The sequence below is a fragment of the Coccinella septempunctata genome, chromosome 1, assembly GCF_907165205.1.
Source record: "Coccinella septempunctata chromosome 1, icCocSept1.1, whole genome shotgun sequence".
NCBI classification, from domain to species: domain Eukaryota; kingdom Metazoa; phylum Arthropoda; class Insecta; order Coleoptera; family Coccinellidae; genus Coccinella; species Coccinella septempunctata.
The window spans coordinates 61,688,927-61,714,008 of record NC_058189.1 but is presented as its reverse complement, the minus strand read 5'-3'; the positions used below and the strand labels follow the sequence as shown (position 1 = coordinate 61,714,008).

The 25,082-nt window shown below is 33.0% G+C and overlaps 2 protein-coding genes across 8 annotated transcripts in view; one reads left to right on the top strand and one right to left on the bottom strand.

The window, feature by feature from the left end:
• The window catches only part of LOC123309063 (protein tramtrack, alpha isoform), a 592,303-nt gene that overhangs the window by 363,168 nt on the left and 204,053 nt on the right, over positions 1-25,082 (top strand). The window lies entirely within an intron of this gene.
• LOC123309087 (longitudinals lacking protein, isoforms A/B/D/L) overlaps positions 1-25,082 on the bottom strand; it is a 286,345-nt gene that overhangs the window by 113,793 nt on the left and 147,470 nt on the right. The window contains exon 5 of one of the 7 annotated variants that reach the window (XM_044892027.1): positions 542-954. The exons of the other annotated variants lie outside the window; for them this stretch is intronic. Coding sequence (XP_044747962.1) covers positions 557-954 — 398 coding nt within the window. The 3' untranslated portion in view covers positions 542-556. Of the gene's footprint in view, positions 1-541; positions 955-25,082 lie in introns of those variants that run through there. 7 annotated transcript variants of the gene reach the window in all.

The window sequence follows — 25,082 nt, the reverse complement described above, 5'->3', positions numbered from 1 at the left end:
CCTTGACGCTCATAACTTATTTCTCAAATTTCATAAAAATATTTGAAGTAGTGTGAGAGTTATTAACAAAAAACATTTTTTTTCTATAATTTCAACACCCCGTATCTCGGAGAGGAAACATTTCTCGACATATGTTTATATGACAAACTAGGGCTTATTTTGGATGTAGAATACGTGGTTAAAATTTCTTGGTTACGATCTGGACCAGCCTGTATATTCCCAGCATTCAGTTTGAAACGGTTCTAAGTGATGATAGATGAACAACATTTCATCTTTACAACAGCCATAGGTTATGATATTCAGCACGTGATAACGAATAGGATGTACCAACCAGTACAAGAAGACAGCTACAGCCTTCCTAAATAGGACCAAGAGCTAGTAACACTTCGGGTTGTCATAAGGACATATAATATGTCTGACATTTTCAAGATGCATATTGCATTCATTAACGATTGGAAATATCTGACATTTCTGTTTTTCAATAAAATAGCTATAGATGAACTAAAGTGTCACTAGCTACTGGTCGGTGTATTCAATGGAGCGGATATTCGAGATCTCAGTTGGATTTGGAATTGTTGTCAGCAGTATCCAAATTCTCCGCCTTAACCTTGTCATTGTTTAAATCTCTGTGCATCCTCTCCATGTGTCGCACCATGTGCATCTTCTGCTTGGCCTTGTAAGTGCAGTGCTCGCATTTGAACTGAGGATCTTTACCACACTCCCACTTCTGGTGGTTCCTCAAGGAACTTTTCAATTTGTATCTTCTCCTGCAGTCAGGGCAGGCATATCCTTGACCCTCGCCAAGCACGTTCATCCGCATTTTCGAAGAAGACGTCGAGGCAACATTATTGAGTGATTCGGCCGCAATGGAATTTTGCAAATTTTCGCGCATCAGCATCATCGATAAATAAAATGCCGGAGGGTATTTATTGATAAGTGAGAGTGCTTGATCTCCTAGAAAAAAAAAGCATGAGTTAAGCGTGTATTTGAATATCGGAATTGAAGCCAAGCTATTTACAGGGATGATACTATGGGATGAACCTAAACTAACCAAACTACACTAAAAACGAAAAGTAACCAAATACTATGACAAAATGGATAAAATGCCAATAATAAGATTAATGAGAATGAACCATATCACAGTTATCTGAAGAATATGCGTACCTTCATATAATGTCCACCTTACCAAAAATGGAAAATAAAACACTTTGATTTATAAATATTTTTATTAAATTTGTAACTCTGTAACTAAAATAAATCGCGAACAACACTCAAGCGCACAACTCCTTATTTTTCCGAAAAACTGCAATAATAGGAGAGTTGGCAAGGGAAACAACATTCAAGTTTGAATGAAGAATAAAAAACACCACAAAATAACAATCATGAAACGGCAAGTACAACCTTTTATATACAAGGTGCACATTTCACATTAGATGCCTGGGCTCAAAATATCAAGATTCAACCCACATCTTGCAGATGTAGACTGTTTCAGTTTGGAAAATTTGAAGGTATTTTTTACCAGCACTTCAAAGAATGTGTAGGTAGTGTAGCCCCAACTAAACAATGCCAAATGAGCGTTTTAGGCTAAAAACAGTGGATTATAAGACAGAGGCAGGTGACTGTTTCATCTTTCTTCAATTCTACGCCATTTTATTACAATTTTCCGATTCTTCAATGCCTTCTACGTTAATATTGTACTCTTATTTCATAGCGACAAAGTCATTGTTCGATTGTCAAACATAAAGATGTTCAATTATCAGGATTATAATTTGTATTATTCGAGGAAGCTTTTTGGGACATTGTGGATTTTATTTTCTGCAAATGAAACTTTGATCCGTAGCAACAAAACAATGCTATGTTATGTATCAGCATCGGATTAGAGTTTCGTTTGTGAAAAAATGCAATCCATGGAACATGTAAGCTTTCATGATTATTTAATACACATTGTTGTCAGAATAATTGTATAGCTTCATGTTTAACTAAATATCTCTTGAAACTATGAATTTGTCGCAATGGAAGGGTGCAACATTTACTAACAAGGTCTTGCAGTGCCGCCAGTGGCGTAGAATTTAGGGGGATCAAAGTGTCACATCCCCTTGACATACGCAAAAGTGAAACTATGGCAGCATTTTCAATGGCTGTTATTCAAAATGCTATAGAAAAATTATTTGAGGTAGGCTTAGAAAATTATCTAGAAACTTCTTCAAGGAAAATGAATTCAGCAGTTTCATCTACAACTCCTCATCATTTTTCCCCATTATAACTTTCGATTTTTCCGTGAACGATTTACTTAAACAACTTTTTCCCCTATTCTCGAAATGCTTTAATAATCGAATATATTTCAGTTCAAATTACCCAGAGGAAATTCAAAATGTCAGATCGAAAAATATACTCATGTTAACCTTTCAAGATTTTACATTTAATCGATTCAGCATGGATATATCTTCCGAATGTTAATTTTATGTCCTCAGAGTAATTTAAAATGAAATTAATACCAACTGGTGAAAACACCTGAATTATATTCATAGATTGAGATAAAAAATTCAGTCGTTTTCAAGAAAAACGGAAGTTGAAATGAAAATAGAAATTGTGGAAAATTATATCTTTATCAAGAAAACCAGTCTTCTCAGCAAAATTAATTGTTTTTGAAAAACAGTTTAAGCTTTCCATACATATTTCCAAAAAATTTTCCGATGGTATATTTGAATATTATACCTAATGATGGTATACTTTTCAATTTTGCTCAATGAATAAGTCACAAAATCAAGTGACCTGTTGACCTGAAACGTATACTTCCTGCCAAATATGACGATAACACTGGATTTAAAATTTTTCAAGTTAAACACCCTGTAACACTTTATATTCTGAACCTATTCTACGCTGGAAATATTACATAACAGTGGCACAATGTAATATTTGACGTATTAGCTGGATAAAACGAAATTTTCGAACTTGTCATATCGGACAATTTTTTGTTGAAATTCCAAGATTATAAGTCACACTAACGAGGTCTTATTCTACAAACAGCACTATAGAATATGAAAGAGTATGTACCATCATACAGAAGAACTTTTTCTATATCTTCATCATTTATGAGGGGAGTCCCACTCATAATGAAAACTGCTTCTTCTGCATATATGATGACCAATATTTTATACCCAGGCAACATTCAACCAAAAACTCTCCCTGCCAATCTTCCCAAGCATGCACAAAATAGAAATAATAATACAGTCACTTCAAAAACAAATAAACACTCTGAAAAAGTTGAAATAGATAACATATTCGGGAATAGGATAATAAATAAATCAACAATTTGGTTTATTCATCAGTGGGGATTATGAATGAGTTGAGTGTGACGTTTCAGCGTTTCCCTTCTTTTGAAACGGACGCAGCAGATATTGCAAAAAAACTTTCTAGGAACCTGACACTCGTATTTCATGTGTCGTTTCAATGTGGCTCTGGTTCGGTATCTTCTTTGACATTGATGACAGATATAACAACCTGCAAATACGACTATTAATTTCTTGAGTTAAATGAAGGAAATAAAACACACATCTTTTTATTTTCAATTTTATTTTTGCTTTTGGAAGGCGATTCGTTTCATACCAACATAGATCCTGAGAATCACGGAGAAAAATTCGTGCCTATGTCTCCAGAGGAGTGAGGTCATTATTTAGAAGTTATTACAACGCGACAGAACCAAGTAGATCACTTTTCAGTAGCACTCAATCTAAACGTTCCGCACTTATAAAAATCACTTCATCATTACGACCGAAGTTTTGCACAATTTCCTGATTATCAATAATTCTGGACCTCGTCTCACTTTCTGCTGATAGAATGTTCAATAATATTATGAATATACGAATATCATTCGAGATAGAAGTACCCATAAAATTTTATATCTCTTACGTCCAGTTTCATAATCAAATAAGTTTAAAGCTTCCTTTAGAATCATTTTTATTAGGGTTAAAGGAAGCTTTAATATTAAAGCGACCTCAAATTTGATTGTGGAACTGTACGTAAGAGATATAAAGTTATTTAGGTACTTCTATCTCGAACGATATTCGTATATTTATAATATTTTGAAGTGTACACTATGCAACCCTATATGGCAATAAAACGTCACTCACTGTGCCATTTTCACGTATATGATGGAATAATAAGAAGAATTACCATCAGTCAATATACGAATAATAAATTCTCAGCATATTTTCATTCAACAATATTAATCACAACACAAACATTTCAATTCATAAAATACAAAATAGTTTATATTTCTTGGAAGAGTGAATAAAATAATAGAATGCAAAAAACATTAATTTTGCTGATAGAATAAAAAGAAATACTTATTGTTGGTGAAAGCATAAAAAACAACTGAAAGAATAATAATTAAAAAAGTCAAATTTTAAAATTAATAACACTTACCCCATGAATAAATTTTTTGACAGAAATTGAATATTGCCATACGAGTGGTGTTACATTACCTGCAGAAATTTTACTTACAGCATACAATTATTTCACTTCACCTACTTTTATCACAATCTTCCATCAAATTCATAATTTCTGGGTCAGTATTTTTATGGCATTCGAACAATTCATCCTTAGTAGAACCTCTGCTTTTTTTCGCACTTCCAGCTGAAATGTCACTCAATACAACTGACGTTTTCGTTCACTCCGCAATTCTACACAAACTGAAATTTCGTACTCTTAATCTGAATTTTACTTCACCGAGGACTGGACAGTAATGGTTTCCAACGCGAACATTTTCATTCAAATGAACCAGGTACCTAGAGTCTCAACGTACCAGGTAGGTGTTTCCGAAATTTTCAACCATTCTTAAGCGATTCCGTAGAAGTCATTAAGTTTACAATACAAGAAAATATGACAGTTTCAATTGAAAATATTTATCTGACGCAAATGAATTTACAAGGGTCCCTTTCATCGCCAAATGAATCACAATTTTTAGAAAATTGATAGAACTGTATTTGGTGTTCAGTGTAGAATTTACTCACCAAATGTTAACATTGCGTTTTGTTCTTATTACAATTGACATGTTTCGAGTGATATTTGAGGTGTTCTTTTCTTTTAAATAGTTTCCCGCATTTTTCGCAATGGAACCTTGGGTTACAATCGTATCTTTGATGCTGAATCAAAGATGCCCATTTGGAATAGGATTTCATACAGTGTCCGCATGTGTACTCCTCATCTGAAAAAAAAAAATCATAAGGGGATCAGAAATATTTTTATTATTATTATTTGAATGCTGAAGACATAATACATATCATGATAACAGAAATGAAAAAAAAACATGAAATGGAAAAACTTATATCATTATATTTTCGAAGAGAAACAAGTTTTTTCCTTATAGAATAATGTGAAAAAAAACTTAATCCCGGTTCAGAAGAATTCTCAAATATATTCATTCTAAACGTTCAAAAAAGAGAAATAGAATTATGTATCTCATTCAGATAAAAAAAAAGTATGAAGTTCTACGATTTACTAAGAGAAAACGAAATATGTTTATACTAGTTCAAAAAGCTTTACCACAAGCTCGCTAGAGAGCGCCTTACCTGTGAATTCGACAGTGTTGCCGGTTTGAAGCCGAATACGTTTCAGTATCAAGTATATATTTTTTCGAATATCGAAAAATGATTTATTTTCATCTTCAAATATGAATGAGTTTCAAAGTAGTTTTCTTTCAAACATTTAGCATATATGTATTACAATAATAACGCTACATCTATTTATTTTATATCAACAAATAGAATATCAAAAATAAAATTATGCTCCCATCCCAAAATAATTTCTAGAAGAGTTGTCTTTCGAAAAATCCCGAAAAAGATGGGCTCAGTTAAAAATTCAAGTCAAGACCGAATGGTTGTGCCGAGATGGACGAAATAAAGAAATATTTTTTCGAATTCCAAAAATCAAATAAGAATAACAATAAATTTCAGAGAAGCTTTACAGAACACATTACAGAATCTCAAATATAAAATGATGGTCGCTAATCCAAAACCACTTCTGAAACCGCCACATGAATGTAATCAATCTGAATCTTCGTGGAAGTTAACGAGGTTATCGATTATAGAAAAACTCGAATGAAAAATCAGTCTGAAAGAATCGATTTATTCTTTAGTACAAGTCCTATTTCTCAGATGGGCATTCATGGTTTCCTTTCGTTTGAAAGAACTATGGCAGATATTACAATTGTATTTCCTTCCTACTTGACAGTCATATCTTTTATGCTTGTACAAGGACGCCTTTTTGTGATAAATTCTGGAGCATTGGTCACAGTTGTAGATTTCTTCTGAAAAATACTTTGAATTAATGAAAATAATTGAATCATTCAGCTGAGAGAGCTTACAGCTCAAGATTAAAAAAAATCAGAAATCACCTTATTCATAGAGAAATCCAAATGAGTGATTTCCTTTGAGTCCCATTGAATTTTTGTTAAAAAAAGATAAATAGTAATATTATATCAACATCGGACAGAAAAGGGTAGGTGACAGATAATATTCATAACCATAGGAGAAGAAATCATTAAAATAAGGAATTTATTCCAAGAATCACAGGATGAAAAGCTTTTGGAGTTATTGAGACCCTTTGAAAATTTACAATTCTTGCATTGTACCGTAAAGGGTAAGTGGACAATTGGCAGGGTCATAACTTGAGAGGCCATTTAAATCCCATTAAATAATTTCAAGTAACGTACAATCATTCAAATTTGGGTGTAGAATGTTATCTCCAAGACCTTTGAATTACAAAGAACAGCCTGGTTGTTTGACGCTATGTTGAAAAGTTTTTAAAATATATTCAAATAGTGGAATTTATATTGGTATATTCTTTGTATTAGGTAATTTTATACAAAAGCAGTACCTGTGGTGGAATAAATGAAGTATAAATAAAATTAAGAGATTTGAGTTTATGCGATTATACAGGTGTCCCGAAATAAATGCAACAATATTTGGTCACAGCTTCTTGAGATATTCCATATCAAAAATAAATTCATATTAATATATTCAGAAAATTCTCAGGAGAAGGTTCATTCACACGAACTGTAAGAATTTAAAAGAAATTATGCATGTGATTGAGTCATTTTAAAACAAGTAAACTCTAGAAGAAATTTAATATATTTTATCAAGTGAAAGAAAGTTATCGAAATGAATTTTATTGAATACTCATTTTTACAATACGCTTACAACAAAAAGAAGCATCGATAAGGTACTTATTTTGATATATATATAAGAACACCGAAAAAATTTCCTGCACATAGGTACGAATGTATCCAATCAAAGTGTTTTTAACATTATTTATTCGAATAAAAAATGGCCAATAAAATACGAAATAAGAAATAATAATTATCAAAAACAGTAAAAAATATGGCACATAAAATGACTAGACATCGGCAGTACAACATTCTGAATTTCTGAAGCAATTTCAGACTGTAGACTTTCTGTAGAAGCGATCGCTTTGAAAAAAAATGTTAAAACCTAGGTATGGCAAATTTGAACCATTTAGATTTCAGCAAACAAATCCCATTTACAGTGCAAACAATAAGGAACATGTTACTTTTTATGTAACGAAATAAATATCTATAGAATATTCATCATCTGACTGGAAATAAAACTTGAAGGCACTCTCATATTTGAATCTGAAACTAAATGCTTCAAATACATATGTATAATGATAACATAATGAAGGTAATCAATAATGTTGAAAATTTGTTGTTCGTGACTAGAATATATCTTTGGGCGTAACGGCACAAGTCTTAAAATAAACTTTTGTCATATGAAATATGTTCATATGTTTCAAAACAAGTGGATTAACCCCAATATTTATAAGGGGTGGTTGTGACTAGTTGAACTTATGTATTAGAAGAAGACATCTTTGTATTGGAGTTTAAAAAAATAGTACAGAACAAAATATAAGGAATAAGGGCCGATAAGTTGTACTGGGTAATAGTTTATTTATTCAAGCAATTATATGACGTCAAGGCGATCGCTCAGTATTGAAAACTGTATCCGCGTTCACAAACCCAAGAAGAAAAAAAACCAACGATGGCTGAATCTCGAAGAGAATGATTTGGGGCTTTTGTAATCAATATTGAATTCTCTGTGCTGTTTGCTGAAATATCGATAATCACTCACAAAATAATCTACTTCCAGCTCAGCCAGAAGCAGTAACAGGAGAAATTTAAGTAAATTTGAGTTAAGAAAATATTCGAAGATGCATGTACGACTATTTTTCTTCAATTTACACCCTATTGAAGTTCCCCTAAAAATAGGGAGTTTCTCCACTAGATTATGATGCAAGCGATAAGAAGGAGGACAGTTTTGACAATCTGGCAACGATGTATCCAAATAGTTCCTGACGTCATGATACTGCTAAAATAAATAGACTATTTTTGGTGATCATTAGAACGTCATAGAGCGAGATAGAGACTTGTTTATCTGTTAGGTCATTTTTCTCCGGATTTATCAGATCTAAAGATATAAAAAAATCCACTAATGGGTGTATCAATTATCTTTATCCATATAACATGTAATATTGGAATGAGATCAAAAATCTCATTTGTTTTTGTTACTTGTGCTTAATACGAAGGAAAATTTCAGTTGTATTCTCTTCAATCATTAGGATACACAAAAAGCAATGATCAATATACAGGGTGTTCACTAAGGATTATGCGAAAATGCAGGAGGTGCTTACTTGCCTGAAAACCTTAAGATTTTTTTTAGAAGCTTCTGCTTAAGAAATATCGAAAATTTTAACGAAATACCTATATCTAGCCCCCTTCACTTTTATTGACGAAAATATCTCAGGAGCGGCAAATACGTGACCCCAAGTTTCCTCAAGAAATATCAATGTTTCCGAAATCCAGACAAGTTATTACCTCCTGTATTTTTGCCTCATCTTCACTAAACACCCTGTAAATCTACGGAACTGTCGAGCATAAGCTGAGAATGACCTGAGATCTTTACTTTTCAATTTCAGGGAATTGTAGTAGTATAATACATTGTGTTCTCTCTTCATTATGCCTTAAGTATACTCCATTCACATTTATTTTATCAGTCGGTTGGCCATAAAATAATTTTCTCAAGTTTTTGTAACTAGAACGGAGTAAGGTTGGCACTCATGAAATGTCGTTAATTTCATAACGGCGTTGCCACAACTAATATCAATTTCATTACGAAAATGCCGAAAATGATTGAAAAAGGGAGAAGACAGGGTTTCAGGAAGTGCTATTTAGAATTCAGGTCAGCTCATTCAAATAGGTATACCCTGATATTATAAAATCCACAATACGTCAGACGGTAGCGAACATATTCACTGTAAGAGAATTTATATAATGTTTCATCTGAATCTAAACGATTTATATTTCAGCTGAATATTTCCACAATCAGAAAGATTGTGAATGAAGAGGATGACAAAAAATTTCCTTCTATTGAAGACCCAAATGGTGGCATTCGAGAATTTTATGGGTGAATTAATGCGAAAAGTTCAACAAATACCTAATTATTATTATTGTATCAATGTATTAAAACTTCCCTTAATTCCTTTTACTTATATTGGTGCAAGATAATTTTTGTTGAAGAATTTAACATTCTTGTAAATATCTGTTAATTCCTTCGAGAGATACCCATTCCCAATCATTGCATCACATGCATTTCATCTTCGGGTTAATACTTTTGAAATCTACAACTAATGTATCGTATTCAAACTTTAACCAAAGAAGATAACGAACATTAACCCTTCTCAAGCTAGTGCATATATTATGATATTATACTGATCTCTTGTATTTTCCATGCAAATAACTGGATTTGGTATGCCTTCAATCAGTTTGTATAAACTTCAATTATGTTCGTTACATATTTTCGGGAGAGATTCGACATTGTGATAAAATACGTAGTAACAGAAACTTTTACGTGAAGAACGGCCAACATAGCGTGGATTTAAAACCCAAAAATGTTTCGACAAGCGTCATAAACCCACATTTTCGTACTATGAAAGAAATGTGTCTAATTTCCATGGCCAACCAAGTGCTAAAATAAAAGTGAATGGAGTATAGGTTTGAAAAATAACAATCTTTGTTAAAAGATCCTCATTAATCGTTATCGTTACTGTGTTGCCTTTTTCGCAGTTTCTGTATGAAAATGTCATGCGTGTGTCTCATGTGCTTGAGCAGAATATAACCGTGCTTGAATTTTTTCGAACAGATCTGACAGGAGAAAGAGGGACTCTGTCCACAGTCGAACCGAAGATGGCGACCGAGGGTTTTCTTCTGCAAATAGGTTTTCTGGCACCTGGCGCATCCGTAGCGGACGCCTGTGTTGTAAACTTTGAGTTTACTATACTCCTCAAAGTTCGCAGCGTAAAGCACCACATCTGAAACAGTCTCTTCATTATTTCAACAGCACGAAAACGGATCTCGATTACTAGTCACACTCACAAATCCAAACAATGCACTCAATAGCTTATCGGAAAACGTTCCACTCTAATCAAGGCTGCTTAAAAACTGAAAAAATTAAGCTGGAACAAATATAACACAAAAACATAATGGAAAATAAAAATTAAGCGAAATGGCAGGCAACTCAAAATCTATTTGGGATAGTCAACAGAAAAAATCAACTTTCATCAGCTTTTGTCAGTTCGAAAAAACTCAAGAATAATGGCATAACGATATAAACATAAAACATTGACACTTTTCATAATGAAACTATTCGAACGATAAACACAATTTTATTATTTCCTTATATATGTACATGTATCCCACACTACATTGGTTCATATTTGCAATCAATGGACAAATCATTATCACTACTTGGACGCGAATAATAATTTTTCGGCGATTCCTCCTTATGACCTTGAACGTAATGCCTTTTGAGGTTATACATTCTGTTCGTTACGTAACCACAATTATATTTACATTCCAAGTTCATAACGGCCACACTTTTACAGTTCCTTTTGAGGTGTGTCTCCAGACATCGGTCATTTTTGAACAAACGTTTGCAATATAAACAAGTCCTTACTCCATTACCTGAAACGGGGTTAATTAGTCCAGGCATAAAAAAATCGTAAGACCTACTTACAATAATCACAAGAAAGTTTAAATTACAACCAAATTATTAAAGACTTATTATCGAATAATCTCAATAAGATCACTTAATTATTAGGTTAGGAAACAAAAGTTATCCTGCTTTGAAAATGAAAGAAGGCAAAAAAAACAAGTATACACATATCTCGAATTTGGGACACGCTGCCTAATGTTTTCGTAAATCAAAAACAGCGCAATTTGAAACACTAATCGTTCTGTCAGAGCTATAAACTGAATTCATTCCATAGTTGAGACACACACTGTATATATGGTTTTTGTTTTTTCAAAAAGTATACAACCACCTATGTTTTTGGAATTTTCATTATGTAGAACAAGTTTTTTTTACCCAACTCAGAGATGAGAGGAAATAAATAAAAAGAATAAGTAAGTATCTTTAAAAATAACTTTAATAAACACACTTTAGAAACAATCTTAGACCTAAATATGAATTAATTGAATTGTCCGTAATCTTTATGCTTAATCAAAGAATGAACTTTGAGAGAATAATGTCTTTTGCTGGAGTATGGACACAGAGGACATGTGAATTTTTTCTGCTTGCCACAGTCCAATCGCCTGTGACAGCTCAGTGAGTTTTTATTCTTGAAAGTTTTTTGGCAGTCTTCACATTGCCAATCTGAAAGAAATTCAAAATCGTCAATAACACCCCAGTGTATAATGGATGAAAATTTCAGCATCTTCATAAAACGGTATAAAACTTTTCCTTATGTTTACACAAGAATAGATAAACATGGAAAGAGCAAAGGAAGGCAAAATAATGATTATAAAATAAAAATAATTAAAACGATACGTGCCTATTCTCAAACAACTCCATGTCTATTCCTCAAATGTGTTTTAAGGTTGAACTTTCTTTTCGATTGAAAATTACAGAAATTACATCTATATTGGTTGGCAGGAACTCCACAATCGATCTGCTTGTGAGATATCAGTGCAGTTACTTTGTTATATCGTTTACCACATCTGTCACATTGTAATCCTAAAATTCTGATATTATGAAAGTGAGAAATAATGATATTTATACAGTATGATTGATGAGACTTGGAAGCACGTGGGATTTGAGAGGATATATTGAAAAAGGAGATACAGGAAAAAGACCTGAAGTTTCTATTCGATATCTGGGTGAAAAAGCAGAATAATCAAACATTCAACAGAAATATTTATTCCTTATAAACAATCAAATTAACAGAAAAATCGCATAGTTGTATGAACTAAAGGGACCATTCATGGTGGAGTCACTGTTGGGCCACGCCTGACCTGCGTCATTATCGGTCGGTAGAATATCCATAGAATTTCGAGTCCAGCCACAGACTTCTCAAATGTGTCAAAATTCGGTCTAAACTGATAGAGCTGAGGTAGATTCACCAATTTTCGATTAATTCAACCTGTCTACCGATAAAAAAGTTATACCGACTGTTTTACTCGTATCTGATCTAAGATAGCTTGTACAGGGTGTCCCAAATTCGATGTCCAATGAGGGGAACCAGAACAACTAGTGCAAAACCGATGACACATTTCCGAGCTCTCCTTCTTCAAAAAAAAAAAAATGGTGATAACCGTAGCATTCTTCGATCTTTCGTTTTTGAGTTATTCTCAGCAAAAATTTAGATTTTGATGATTTCGAGAAGTTCTCATAACTTTCCGTCTTCGAAGTTACAGATCTGTAACTTAAACTTTCTTTAGGCACTTTTTTACGTGGAATCCACTGACAAGCTCAAAATTTTTTTTCCTGTTTTGGATTTAGAAAGTTTGGTTCATCAAAATGCAAACTTTTATCGAATCCTTTATTTTTGAATTGAAAAAAAATCGTTTGCCTGTAGATTCTACATATAAAAGTGCCTAAGAAGGTTGAGGTTTCAGATCTGTAACTTGAAAAACACAAAAATTATGGAACTTTTCCAAATCTTCAAAATTTAAATTTTTGGTAATAGCTCAAAAACGAAGGATCGTTACGGTTTTCACTCTTCTTTGTTTCTCTGAAAACGAGCCGCATCGGTTCGGTTTTGCACTAGCTCTTCTAGTTTCAGAGATTCCCTCACTGGACATTGAATTCGGGACAGCCTGTATATTCAATAGTGATACCACAAGTGAATTAACTTTCGGCTCTACCTTGAATGGCCACTTTAAGAGTTCATCTTGGAACTATTCCAATACTGTAAAAGATGAGGATGTTTACTCCAGATATGTTTCTGAATAGAAACCTTCTGAAACGCTTTTTTATTGCAGAAGTCGCATTTGAAACGAGGCTCCTGTCCGCAATCGTAACGGAGATGATGCATCAAGTTTTTCTTCCACGCGTACAATCTGCCACATTTGTAGCATTTGAACCTCCCTGTAAATAACACGAGATTATCTTGGGTCGGAAAATTATGGAAAAACCAAGAATAAGTTCGGCCGTCAGATGAGTCAAGGGAGGCTAAGCCTCCTCATGCAGCTGAGCACCAAAATTCACAATCACATACATTTCTATAATTTTCATAAATAAATTAAAAACATCAATTTTAGAACGACTGGACTAGATATTCAGATGAAAATCCTCCAATTCGAACTCTGTTCAATCTCCGTGAGGTATTATATTATTGCTATAAAGAGTTCAGTCTTGATCAACTGAAAGATTGATGCAATTGGCAATTTGGCATCAATAGATCCAAATACACTGCGCAAAAAAGTTAACGCACATTCTGAAAATCTCAATTTTAATGAAAGTTAACTCTACATTGACTTTATAACTTATTTTTTATGATCTGTCGGGAAGGTTTTGAACGAAACAAGACACATTAAAAGGAAGAAAAATTCAGGATTTCACCGAATTTTATGTGAAAGAAGAGAAATGAACAATTTTCAAAATACTGAAATGCTGATAAGTGATTTAATACTTGGTATTTCCACCCCTTGCTTTCATTAAAGCTTGGCAATGACGGTTCATACTCAAAATGAGTGATCTTAAAATGTTCTGATCTAATCCTTCCCAGATTTCTCCAAGTTGGATTCCTAAGTCATTAAGAGTAGCTGGATGATTTTCTGAACTTCTCAGCCTTCTATTGAGGTTTTCCCGAACATGCTCAATCGGATTGAGATCTGGACTTCTTGCTGGCCATTCCATTCGAGAGACTTCAACCTCTTCAAGGTACTTCTGAACGATGCGCGCACGATGGGGTCTGGCATTATCGTCCATAAAAATGAAATTTTCACCAATGTATGGGGCAAATGGCACTACATGCTCTTCAAGAATGTTACTTATATACTTATCAGCATTCATAGCTCCATTATCAACGACCACTAGGTCTGTGCGAGCAGTCAAAGATATTCCACCCCATACCATAATCGATCCTCCCCCGAAACCAGTAGTATTCAGGAAATTGCACTGAGCTGAGCATATCTTTCATGTGGGCGTCTGTATACAAAGGAACGTCGATCACAATGGTAGAGGCAGAACCTAGACTCATCTGTCTCTTTCCCAATCGGCCTCTTCCCAATGGATATGCTTTCTCGCAAAATCCAAACGCGCCCTTCGATGGGCTGGGGTAAGAGCTGGGCCTCTTGCCGCGAAACGAGGCCTTAAATCATATTCTCTGAGGCGATTTCTTATTGTCTGAGTGCTAGTTTGCACCTCATGAGTTTGCTCAAGCTGAATTTGAAGGAGGCGAGCGGTTGCAAACCGTTATCTCAACGAAGAAACTCTCAAGTAACGTTCTTGAATGGCAGTTGTTACCCATGGTCTGCCCTGTCCTGGTCTTCGGACATTCATACCTGTCTCCCTGAATCGCTGCAACATTCTGGACACACTTGTATGGGAAACTCCAAACCTTTCTGCAATTCTTGTGTATGTCCACCCTTGTTCTCGCAAAACTACCGCTTGGGCACATTCCTCTTGGGTCAAATTGCGTGTTTCGCGTTGCATAGCGATCGAGTGTAGAAAATCAAACGAAAGAAAAACTATTGATCACTAGAATTGATCGAGAACAATTGATTTTAGAATGGAGCCAATACATTCAAAATCTGATAATATCATCTTTTTTCATTCCTGCTGGGAAAAAACATCTGTATTGAAGAAAACCGTTAAAAGTGGATAACATATACATGCATAATTCTACACCTTCAGTTGTAGAATAAATTTGAGATTTCCATAATGTGCGTTAATTTTTTTGCGCAGTGAATGATGCAAGAAAAAAAATAGCCATGTTGGTTTCCACATGGACAGTTTGAACAAAAAAAGGCTTATAACAATAGTTCTGAAGAAATGCTCCAAAAACAACAAAAGTTATCCTGAAATAGTACACCACTATTTTTTTTATTCCAGTAGAAGAATTCATTGATATTCACTTGATTGATAAAGAAGTAGCTGAAATTCAAATAAAATATGACAACATTCAAAAACAACAAAGCCTTATGTTTCCCGGGATGTATATTCCTTTAAATTATCGCAGTCGTTTTTAAATATATAGCTATAAATCTTGGTTGGGTATAGCTAAAATTGATGGTAGGATCACAGGAAATATCAGAGGAAAATAAAAATCGATAGAATGAAGCTGAAAGGGTTAACACTTTTTATTTAAATTCTTGGACACTTGCAAGTTCAAATTGAAACTAGGCATTTTATATATAACCATATTTTTCAGAGTTATCAGGTTTGTTCAGGGAACTTAGGATATCGAAAGAAATTTCCTTTCGTATATAGTGCCTGTTGCAATGCTGTTTCAAATTGCACTTCACTTTGGTTTTGAAGGAACATCCAGTCACTGGACAAGAAAACAGAGGCATTTTTCCACACTCAAACTTCAAGTGACGATGCAAAGACTGTTGGTGTCGATAAAATTTACCACATTTAGTGCAAGGATAAAATTTTCCAATATCTGTAAATGTGAAGAATTAGTTATTTCATTATGAGAACTATCCGATATATTGACTAACGAAATGGATTTGCGATGAACGTAATGGTTTATTTGAACAAACTTTTCCTGTATATATACTTCTGTATCATCAAACACTGCCAGAGGTTTGATTTCCTGACAAATGAACACTTCAACTTCTTCATTGTTTTTGTTGGGCAATGCGAAAAGCACTGAGATGATTTTCAGACAGGTGTTCGACTGACGTTACTATAGACTCACCTTTGCATTCGTGTTGGTGAAAGGTAAGAAAGTAAAAAATGCAAGCATCTGAATAATTTTTTTAATGGTCTAATCTTCAGGAGGAAATTTATCAGTTGGAGTATCAGAGATTGGTACATGGGCGTGACGTCTTTTGAGATGCTGCCTGAGGTTTCCTTTGAAGTTTGATTTATAATCGCAGTTTTCTAGGGGGCAAAAAAATTGGGGTTCTTTACCGCACTCGTACTTCTTATGTTTGTTCAATGATTGTGGATGTTTATAACGACGGGAACATTGGGGGCAAACGTAAACTTTGCCTTCTAGATCCCAATCTGAAAAAAAAACCTTGTTAATTCGATGATAACAAAATAATTGAAACGAAACTCACAACAAATTTGGGATCTTTGCACACCAAATTTTAGTGACACACTGAAATGAATTAGTGTAATGTTTCGAAAAAATCACTTTATCTCTATTACATGATGACACCATAAATATGAAAAATTGTTGAATGTCAAAATATTTTATTACTCAACATATTCTCCTCTTAATTGGATACATTTATTACAGCGAACCTGTCTCTAGACCTTTCAAAAAAAAATGTTTCTTCTTGCTCTGCAAACCAGACACCACAGCTTTTATACTTTTATTATTACTTTTATCTTTTTATTATTTTATTTATTCTTACACAATATTTTTTTTATAACTACTAATTACTAACTGGTCTAGTCTAACTAGATATCAATACATCCTCGTATGTCTTTATCAAATTCCGTATTCATAATATTGATTCGATCGTATATATCAAAGTAAGTATGGGGACGAAAAGTACTTGCCTTCAAAGATAGTCGACTTTTTATTCGGAAATTAGCAAGTAAAACGTCATTTTTAGTTCAGGTCGACGAATAAATTGTTTATATGGATGGAAAAACCGAAAAACCGGCGTTAGGAAGATATGAAAATGGAATTTTCAGTTAGACGTTCAACGAATACAAAAAATTACGTAATTATATAATAAGGCCAATGAAACAAGCAATTCTTTATAAAATTTAACTTTAATTCATAACTTAATAACATCAAAACAAAAACTTATTCATAACTTCATTAGAAAATTCTCCTACTAGATTAAATTTTGACGTCGTGTCAAAGAGAACAATAATTGATAAATTAGTAACAACATTGAATGAAAAACTTTTCTGTTTATAATAGAAAATATAAATTCGTTCAAGTGCGGTATGGGATTTCCAATAACATGAAATAAATATATGTAGAGTAGGTATACTGTAGTCAACATAAACAATGATGAAATCGTAGTTATTTTTTGAGCTCCAGATATTTTTTTATTCGTTTTTACTCTATTTCCCAAGGTTCATTTTTTCTTAAGTATCTTTGTCTGTCCATTTCCTTTCGGCGTGCGTACTTTTCAGGGTCATTTTTTATACGTTGATAATATGTTAATTTTTCTGCACTAGGTTTTTTTCTCGGATATTTCTTGGTCGTCATTTTATGCAGCCGGCCTGTAAAGAAATTTTACGTGCTCAATTTTAACACCTACGGTTTCTAACTTAAGATAGCAAATATTTATAGTACCAAATAAATAACTATTAAAGTTTTAGCTGTATATATTTGAGGTTACTATAATTCTGAATTTCGAAGAGATTTTTTCTATTTCTAGTATTATCGTCATCCCATCCTCGAAATATTTTATCGCAAAGCGTATGTTATACGTCGGAAAAAAAAAAAAAAAAAGGTTTTTATATTTCAATAGTGATCAGTAGATTATACGGAATTACATATTCCATATTCAAAAATAGGCCCTCCAGATCCAAAAACTAGACATTTGGAGCTTCAATTTTCGTTTCCCAGATCTGCTGTATCTAGTACAGTTTTTCTTCTTGTTACAGACTGTTGAAAATCACCGAGAAATTCTGATTAATTTTTTCCATTAGTGTAGTTGAAGAATTCGATCACATTTGTCATAATATCCAAAGATATTACATGTGTAATATCTCTGATAATATCTATAGTAAGCACTAATCAACCGAACCTAACCACACTTAGAGTGGAACATGTTTTTGAACACAAATTATATACAGGGTGAGTTTTTAACTCATACAAATATTTCAACAGTAGATTCTTGAGGTCAAAAGAAACACTTTTTTCCTTCACTATTTTTTCCAAATCGGTTCCATTCAAAAGATACAGGCTGTTGAAAAACCATAAAAAAATGTTTATCTTTAGTTCTATATCGCAAACGGTTTTATCGAAAGAAATGAATTTCGGAATATAGTTTTTCATTTATTTGATGAATCTTTATCGAACACAAGATATCACTCACATTTTTTATCAGGGCCGAACCGTATACCTGTATACAAATTATAGAAAGATCCCACCTTAGATTTCACTATTTAATATTTTTCACTAAAATAAAAATCGAAATAATGAAGTAAGTAATTAAGTAAGTAAGTATTTATTTGATGCTATTTACAATTTCACTTTGTATTGCACAAGTCAACCAAGGAAACCTCATTGATTTATTTAAATATTGCTGCGACGAAAATATATTGGGACATATAATATGAACTACAAAGAAATAAGTCCGTCATGAAAAACTGTTGAATAAGGCACATTCATATGATTGATAATGTCATTATTATATTCATTGTTCCAAATAAGTTCAAAACTTATGGATCCCTGCCATGATGCATCCTTATATGTTTAGTCATATTTCCAGGTATTTTACAGGTGTATTCACAGTGGCAGCACTTGAATTGGGGCGGCTTTCCACATTCGTACTTTTCATGTTTTCCTAAAGAAGCTTTGTGTTTGTAGCATCTACCACATTTCAAACAATAGAATCTGGCTGAAAAAGAGATAGGTTAGTGGAATGTGGATATGGAGGAAAATATACTATTATCATACTCACAACTGAGTTGGTAAATTCGTTTTTTGAAAGTTTGGTCGTGATTCGGAATGGAAGAATTAGAAAAAATAGAATAAAAGTATAGGGATGACATCGATGTGGAGATCACTAAAACATAGTTATAAAAATGAATATATTTATTCTCTACCAAACTACCCAACAAACATAAAAATATCGTATGTTTTTATAGAATTTTCCACATAGAAATTCATTGAAATATCAACTACCATGTCTTCTTATCACTATGAAGGCATTTTTGCATTTTATGAGCTATTAAGCTTGAGTTGTATTTGTATGTTTTATGGCATACAGAACATTCATAGTTTCCTGAAATATAATCAAAATATGAAAATACTGGAGGGAAGTATTAATTAATCAGCACATTACCCAATTTTCAGTTGTTTTTTAGTCAATTAATGAATGAGACGAGGTAAACGCAAAAACTTCTACATGAATCCTTTCCTCACAGCAATATGAGAGGTAATATAAATGAAAAGTTTACTCATTATGCGAAAAACATTTTATTACTGCAACTCACATGGACTGATATTATAAAATGATTTTTTTATTGTTTTGCCTTTAGTTGAATTCTTGCAATTCTATGAGAAAATTAAACAAGAAATAAAGTTTACCGGCCCAATTATTTCAGACAAATGAAATAAATGGTTACTAAGTTTATGCAGTCAATTAACGATTTCGGCAATAGTCATATTGCAAAGAGTTTTACTCAAGAAATTCCTAATCCTTAAAGCGTTATCTGTCGATTCGTTATTTGAATATAAAGGAGTGAAGTACTTCCAAATGTCATAATAAAATCTCAAATGTTCGAAAACATTATGATAATTTAACGGTACTGTAAAGGAACTGTACAGCTTCAAATTTTCGGGGTTTATTTTGAGGGTTAATTTTAAACGAAGTTAATCATTATCTTGTCTCTCCTTGCCTAGATCATAAGATTCAAAAATTCGGTTGTTGTTTTCATCTTCATTAGGATAACTGTCTGGGAAAATCAAAGGCATACAAATCCCTAAATCTTATAGTGATATAGAGATGAACTTATTAAGCTATGGCTTCGTATGGGAAACCACCATAACTTTTTTCAAAGCCGCTATTCTCAAGTAGCACTCTAATTGTCCTGACGCTCACTAAAATACATTCACATTTTCCATATGTTTCACTGGTTCTTAATGTCCTCGAAGTAAACTTTATTCCAATAATTCACGCGATTGTCCATACTCAAATTCCGATGTCTTGAGTGAAAGATGTGGCGCTTCAAGGAAGTCCTGACCTTACATTTGAACTCACAACTATCTACTGGACACTTGTAACGAGGCTCCTTCAAACATTCTCTTCTCAAATGAGCTTTCAGGTTACATTCGTATTTATAGTAACGACCACACTGCATACATTGGAATTTACCTAAAAAAATAATGATTATTGAAAAAAAAAAGTGCACGACTATATAAACACCAAAGGACTAACAATCGTCATAATACACACAATAAAATCGTTCACTTTTACAAAATTAAAAAAAAAATATAAATATAAATGAAGGACATGCATTTGCTACTGGATATCTGACATGAGGTTCGTTTGAAATTGAAATTTTTGATAGCTTCTTTTTTCCTTTAACACTTACCTGGTGTTACTCTAAATACGAAGGATTTAGACTTCTACAGATTATTTCAGGGAAGGAAACAAATATTCAGGTTGTCATTTTATGTAGATATGATATAAAAATTTAGTGTTATTGAAACGAAATAGAAATCCAGATACCTACTAGATGACAATTGACCAGGTGTTTCGTTTCAGCAATATGCTCCACTCACCTGAGTTTTGAAACATTTTCGAATGTTTTTCATACCTCCTATAACTTCGGAGATATGCCAATGGCAAGTTTTTGAAAAGCTTCTCCGACCATTTATAAACAATATCCAACCAAGAAAAGATGTGGAAATAAGAAAAAGTAGTAGGAACAGAAAAGAGAAAAATCAATCTTCTTCATGTTATGCAAGTAATATTATATTTTATTCCTGTAGTTCAGATCTTTTCAAAAGAAAAAAACACATATTCAGACATTTCCCAAAGGATCAATACACATAAAACGTTCAATTTGTGGATCGGTTCTCATGTAAGGTTTCCGTATGGTGAAGCATTTTGTACTTGTATTTGAAAGTTTTTCCACAATATGAGCAACTGTAATATCCTTTCTTCGTGCACTCATATCTCTGGTGACGCAAAAGTGAACTCTTGTACTGATAACTCTTTGAGCATCTGGGACAATCAAATGAATTTCCTGAAATGAAAAAACAACATGGAGACTAATAAATGGAGACAACACAAAATGAAAATGATGAGAATCAGTACAATTCCTCAATTGAGAGATTTGTAATAAATATTTTCGCTAGAATGTTTAAAATATAATGAGGGGTCCTCACACTCCATCACACTTTGCAAGAAGTGTATATGCTTATTTTATGTGAAAATAGATAGTTTCGCCTTCCTTCAGAAAATATGAAACACTTGAATTAAAATACCTACATAATATAAAAAGAACAATATTTGCCAAATGAATATCTCTTGCATAGACGTTGTTGTCATAGTCTTGTTGAAATGTCCAATGACATGTTTGCAACTACACCAATAACAGGATTTTTTCAATTCTCATCACATCACAGATGATTGCCACAAACTTTTCACGAAGATGAGTGTTCAAATCCAATGGGCACATGGATATCACTGCCATCTACCTCTATTGAGGTTTTAGATCTTAGTCTTTAGAAACGCTGCTTAAACTGACCATTAAAATGAGCTTTATATCGCATGTAACGTTTTGATCTTTTTACAGAGGCAAGGCAATAAAATTGGGGAAAAATAGTGCTGCTATGAGCTCCAATATGATACGAACTTGGCCACAGTAAATAAACAAAATCAAACCTAAACAAACTCAATCAAAGCAGAGGTAAATAAATTTCAGAATCATAGCTTGAATAAAAACAATTTATTAATCAATATTCGATTATAAACATAAAATGTCAGATATTTCAATGGGCGATACTTCAATTGAGTTCTTTTCCCTCAAAATAATATTGTTTAGAGGGAACTGCGTCTTTTGGAGCGTTATGCACGGTGAAAAAATGTGTCTCCATGTTATGTTTGTGTTTGAACACCTTCTGACATAGAGGGCAAATGTGGGTTCCTACTTTGTTACACTCATACCTCTTGTGGCGATTCATTGTACTCTTGTATTTATATGATCTATTGCATCTTGAGCATACGTAGTTGCCTTCTGAAAAATACACAAATTAAAGGTCCATCTCAACATACAAACCTAAGAATAGCATAGCATAGTTCTAAAGTTACAAAGGTACCTATTACACCACCTCATTTGTTCTCAAATATTTGATTGAGTTATGAGCTCCATACAATCTTCCGAAAAGCTTCCAAGATTAATACCTACACATTTCAATCATAGTAATAATTGTAACTGCAGCTTCAGGTCTAACTTGAATTATCTAGACAAGCAGTGACTTTTTCGCAATACAATATTAGCTAAGAAAGTATTGAAGCATCGAAAAATTCAATGAAATAGGACATAATTTGTAGAATTTCAAATAAAACACTGTAAATTTTATGGTTGAAATATTTTGTAATGATACAATCTGTATATGGAATGAACTGTAAATACGTATGAAAAGTGTAAACGAATAGTTGCGGAAAAATTCAAGGGGTGGTTCCTTACTAAAAAAATTGTTTGGGTCCTATTTATTTTTTCTCAGCAACCAGAAAACTGATAGAAATTAAATTTAGCAGACATTATATGGGAACATGAAAGCAATACAAAAAATTTGGGTGATGTCATCATGATATCCGCTCATTAGGTTAAGATCGAAGATAATTCCAGCCTATATGACTTTTTTGACGTTCTTGCTGATATTTTTTTCTCAAAAACCAAGTTAGCAAGAAACTATTACGGACGTTATTCTGTCAAAATGAATCAAGCTATCAAAAATAAATTTTTCAATGGTATAATATGAATAAAGTGAAAAATTTCGTGCGAAACAAATATTAGGGGTGGTTTTTTCTACCCCTTGGTAGTTATACCAACGGAAACACCACCAAATTTTATTTTGACTTCCTTGTCGCTCCCATAGGATGTCAGCAAATTGTTATTCCCACCAGTTCTCTGGTTTCTAAGAAAAAAATCAAAAATTGCTTTTCAGGTGCCATCTTTGAAATTGAATAATAGTACGACAATGAAACTAATTTCAAACCTTTTTTATTCAACAATCAATGAGCTTATTGTCTATTAGAGAAATTCATTATATTAAGAGTGTTTCAGTGGTCAGTTCAGAAAGGGAAAAGGTATATCTTACGTCAACTGATTTATATGGGGTCATCATTAAAATTCAATTCACTCAGCTCTTCAGTTCGGAAAGCCAAAATTTTTTTTATTCGTGGAAAAAAAATTTGAAAAATTTTTCAGTGAAAAACTAATGCTCGTTCGTGTTATTCACTTTCCGAGGTGGAACGATGTTTTCAAAGAATTTCCACCAGAAAAAATTTCTCGAAAAGTCTCGCCATTCCCTACAATTCGAAACCTGCTGATATTGAAACAAGAAATTCTCCAAGTGCTGCCATCTTTTCGACGAAAGTGGAAACTATTGAAATATTAGTAACTTCTACTGATCGTTCGAGTGTTCTGGCAACACCCCACATTTTGGTAGTCTTTCCCCCCCTTACGTCTTATACGGATAGCGAGAAAGTCTCGTGGTATAAACTCGTCTTAATTACTCAACTAAGTGGTGAAGAAATTACACCTTATTCTTCATGTGTTTATTCATATAAAATGCAGTTACTGAATGAGAAAATGATTAATAATTGCAAATAGCATGAATTCGTCAGTTACTACAGATTAATTTCCGTTATTTTTTTTCACACTTGTGAAAAAAATATAACTACAATATGTAAATTAATTATTTTTCAAACTTTGGCCATTGCAGCACGAAAAAACAATCGAATTTCTTCCTTCTTCTTCACTCTTCACATAAATAACTATTGTTTCACGTTTAACGAAGGCTATTCTATTCCGGTTTCTTTTTTTTGGCGTTATTTGAGATTAGGGCGTTCTTCGAATTGCTGTGCACCGAGAATATGTGAGCTTCCATGTTATGTTTGTACTTGAAAACCTTCTGGCACAATGGACAAACATTAGTCCCAACTTTGTTACATTCATATTTCATGTGACGATTCCTATTATTCTTATACTTATAGGCTCGGTTGCATTTGGAGCAGACATATTTGTCTCCTAAAAATAAAGAAAATTAAGTAATTCAAATCGAAAAATTAAAATTTGAGAATACTCTCGATAAAACTTGAAACATTTTCCCACACAAACAATACATAAAGTTTTTTTCAGTTCTGCAAAATTTTTCATTTATCTAACTGAATACGAATATTAATGCAATCATCGGCTGCAGTATCAGAGTGCACAGGTAGGTAGTCCAAATAAATAAACATAAAGATAATTTCAAAGCAAAAAAATATAATCTTTAGTTAATAAAACGTTAAACAGTAGTCGCAAAAAAACAAACGGAACACTATTACTGAGAATGTATAACGGAGTAACTGAGTACACATTTTTTGAGGTGACTATGCATGTTGACTTTTTGTTTGAATCTTCTCTGACAATATTTGCACTGAAACATTGGTTCAATCTGACACTCATATCGTAAATGGCGCCTCAGATTGTTAAGATATTTGTAGTAGTTCCCACATCGTTCACATCGGAAATTTTTCTCTGAAAAGTAAAAAATTTAATGAGCACGACCAAAGAAGAAATAAAAGAAAAATTCTAAATGCGTCAATAAATTTGAAAAACTAAACTAAAACAAGTACCACTATGAGTATTACCACTAAACATGTTTAGCTTTCACAGAAGCTTCTTCAGGTGATACTAAGT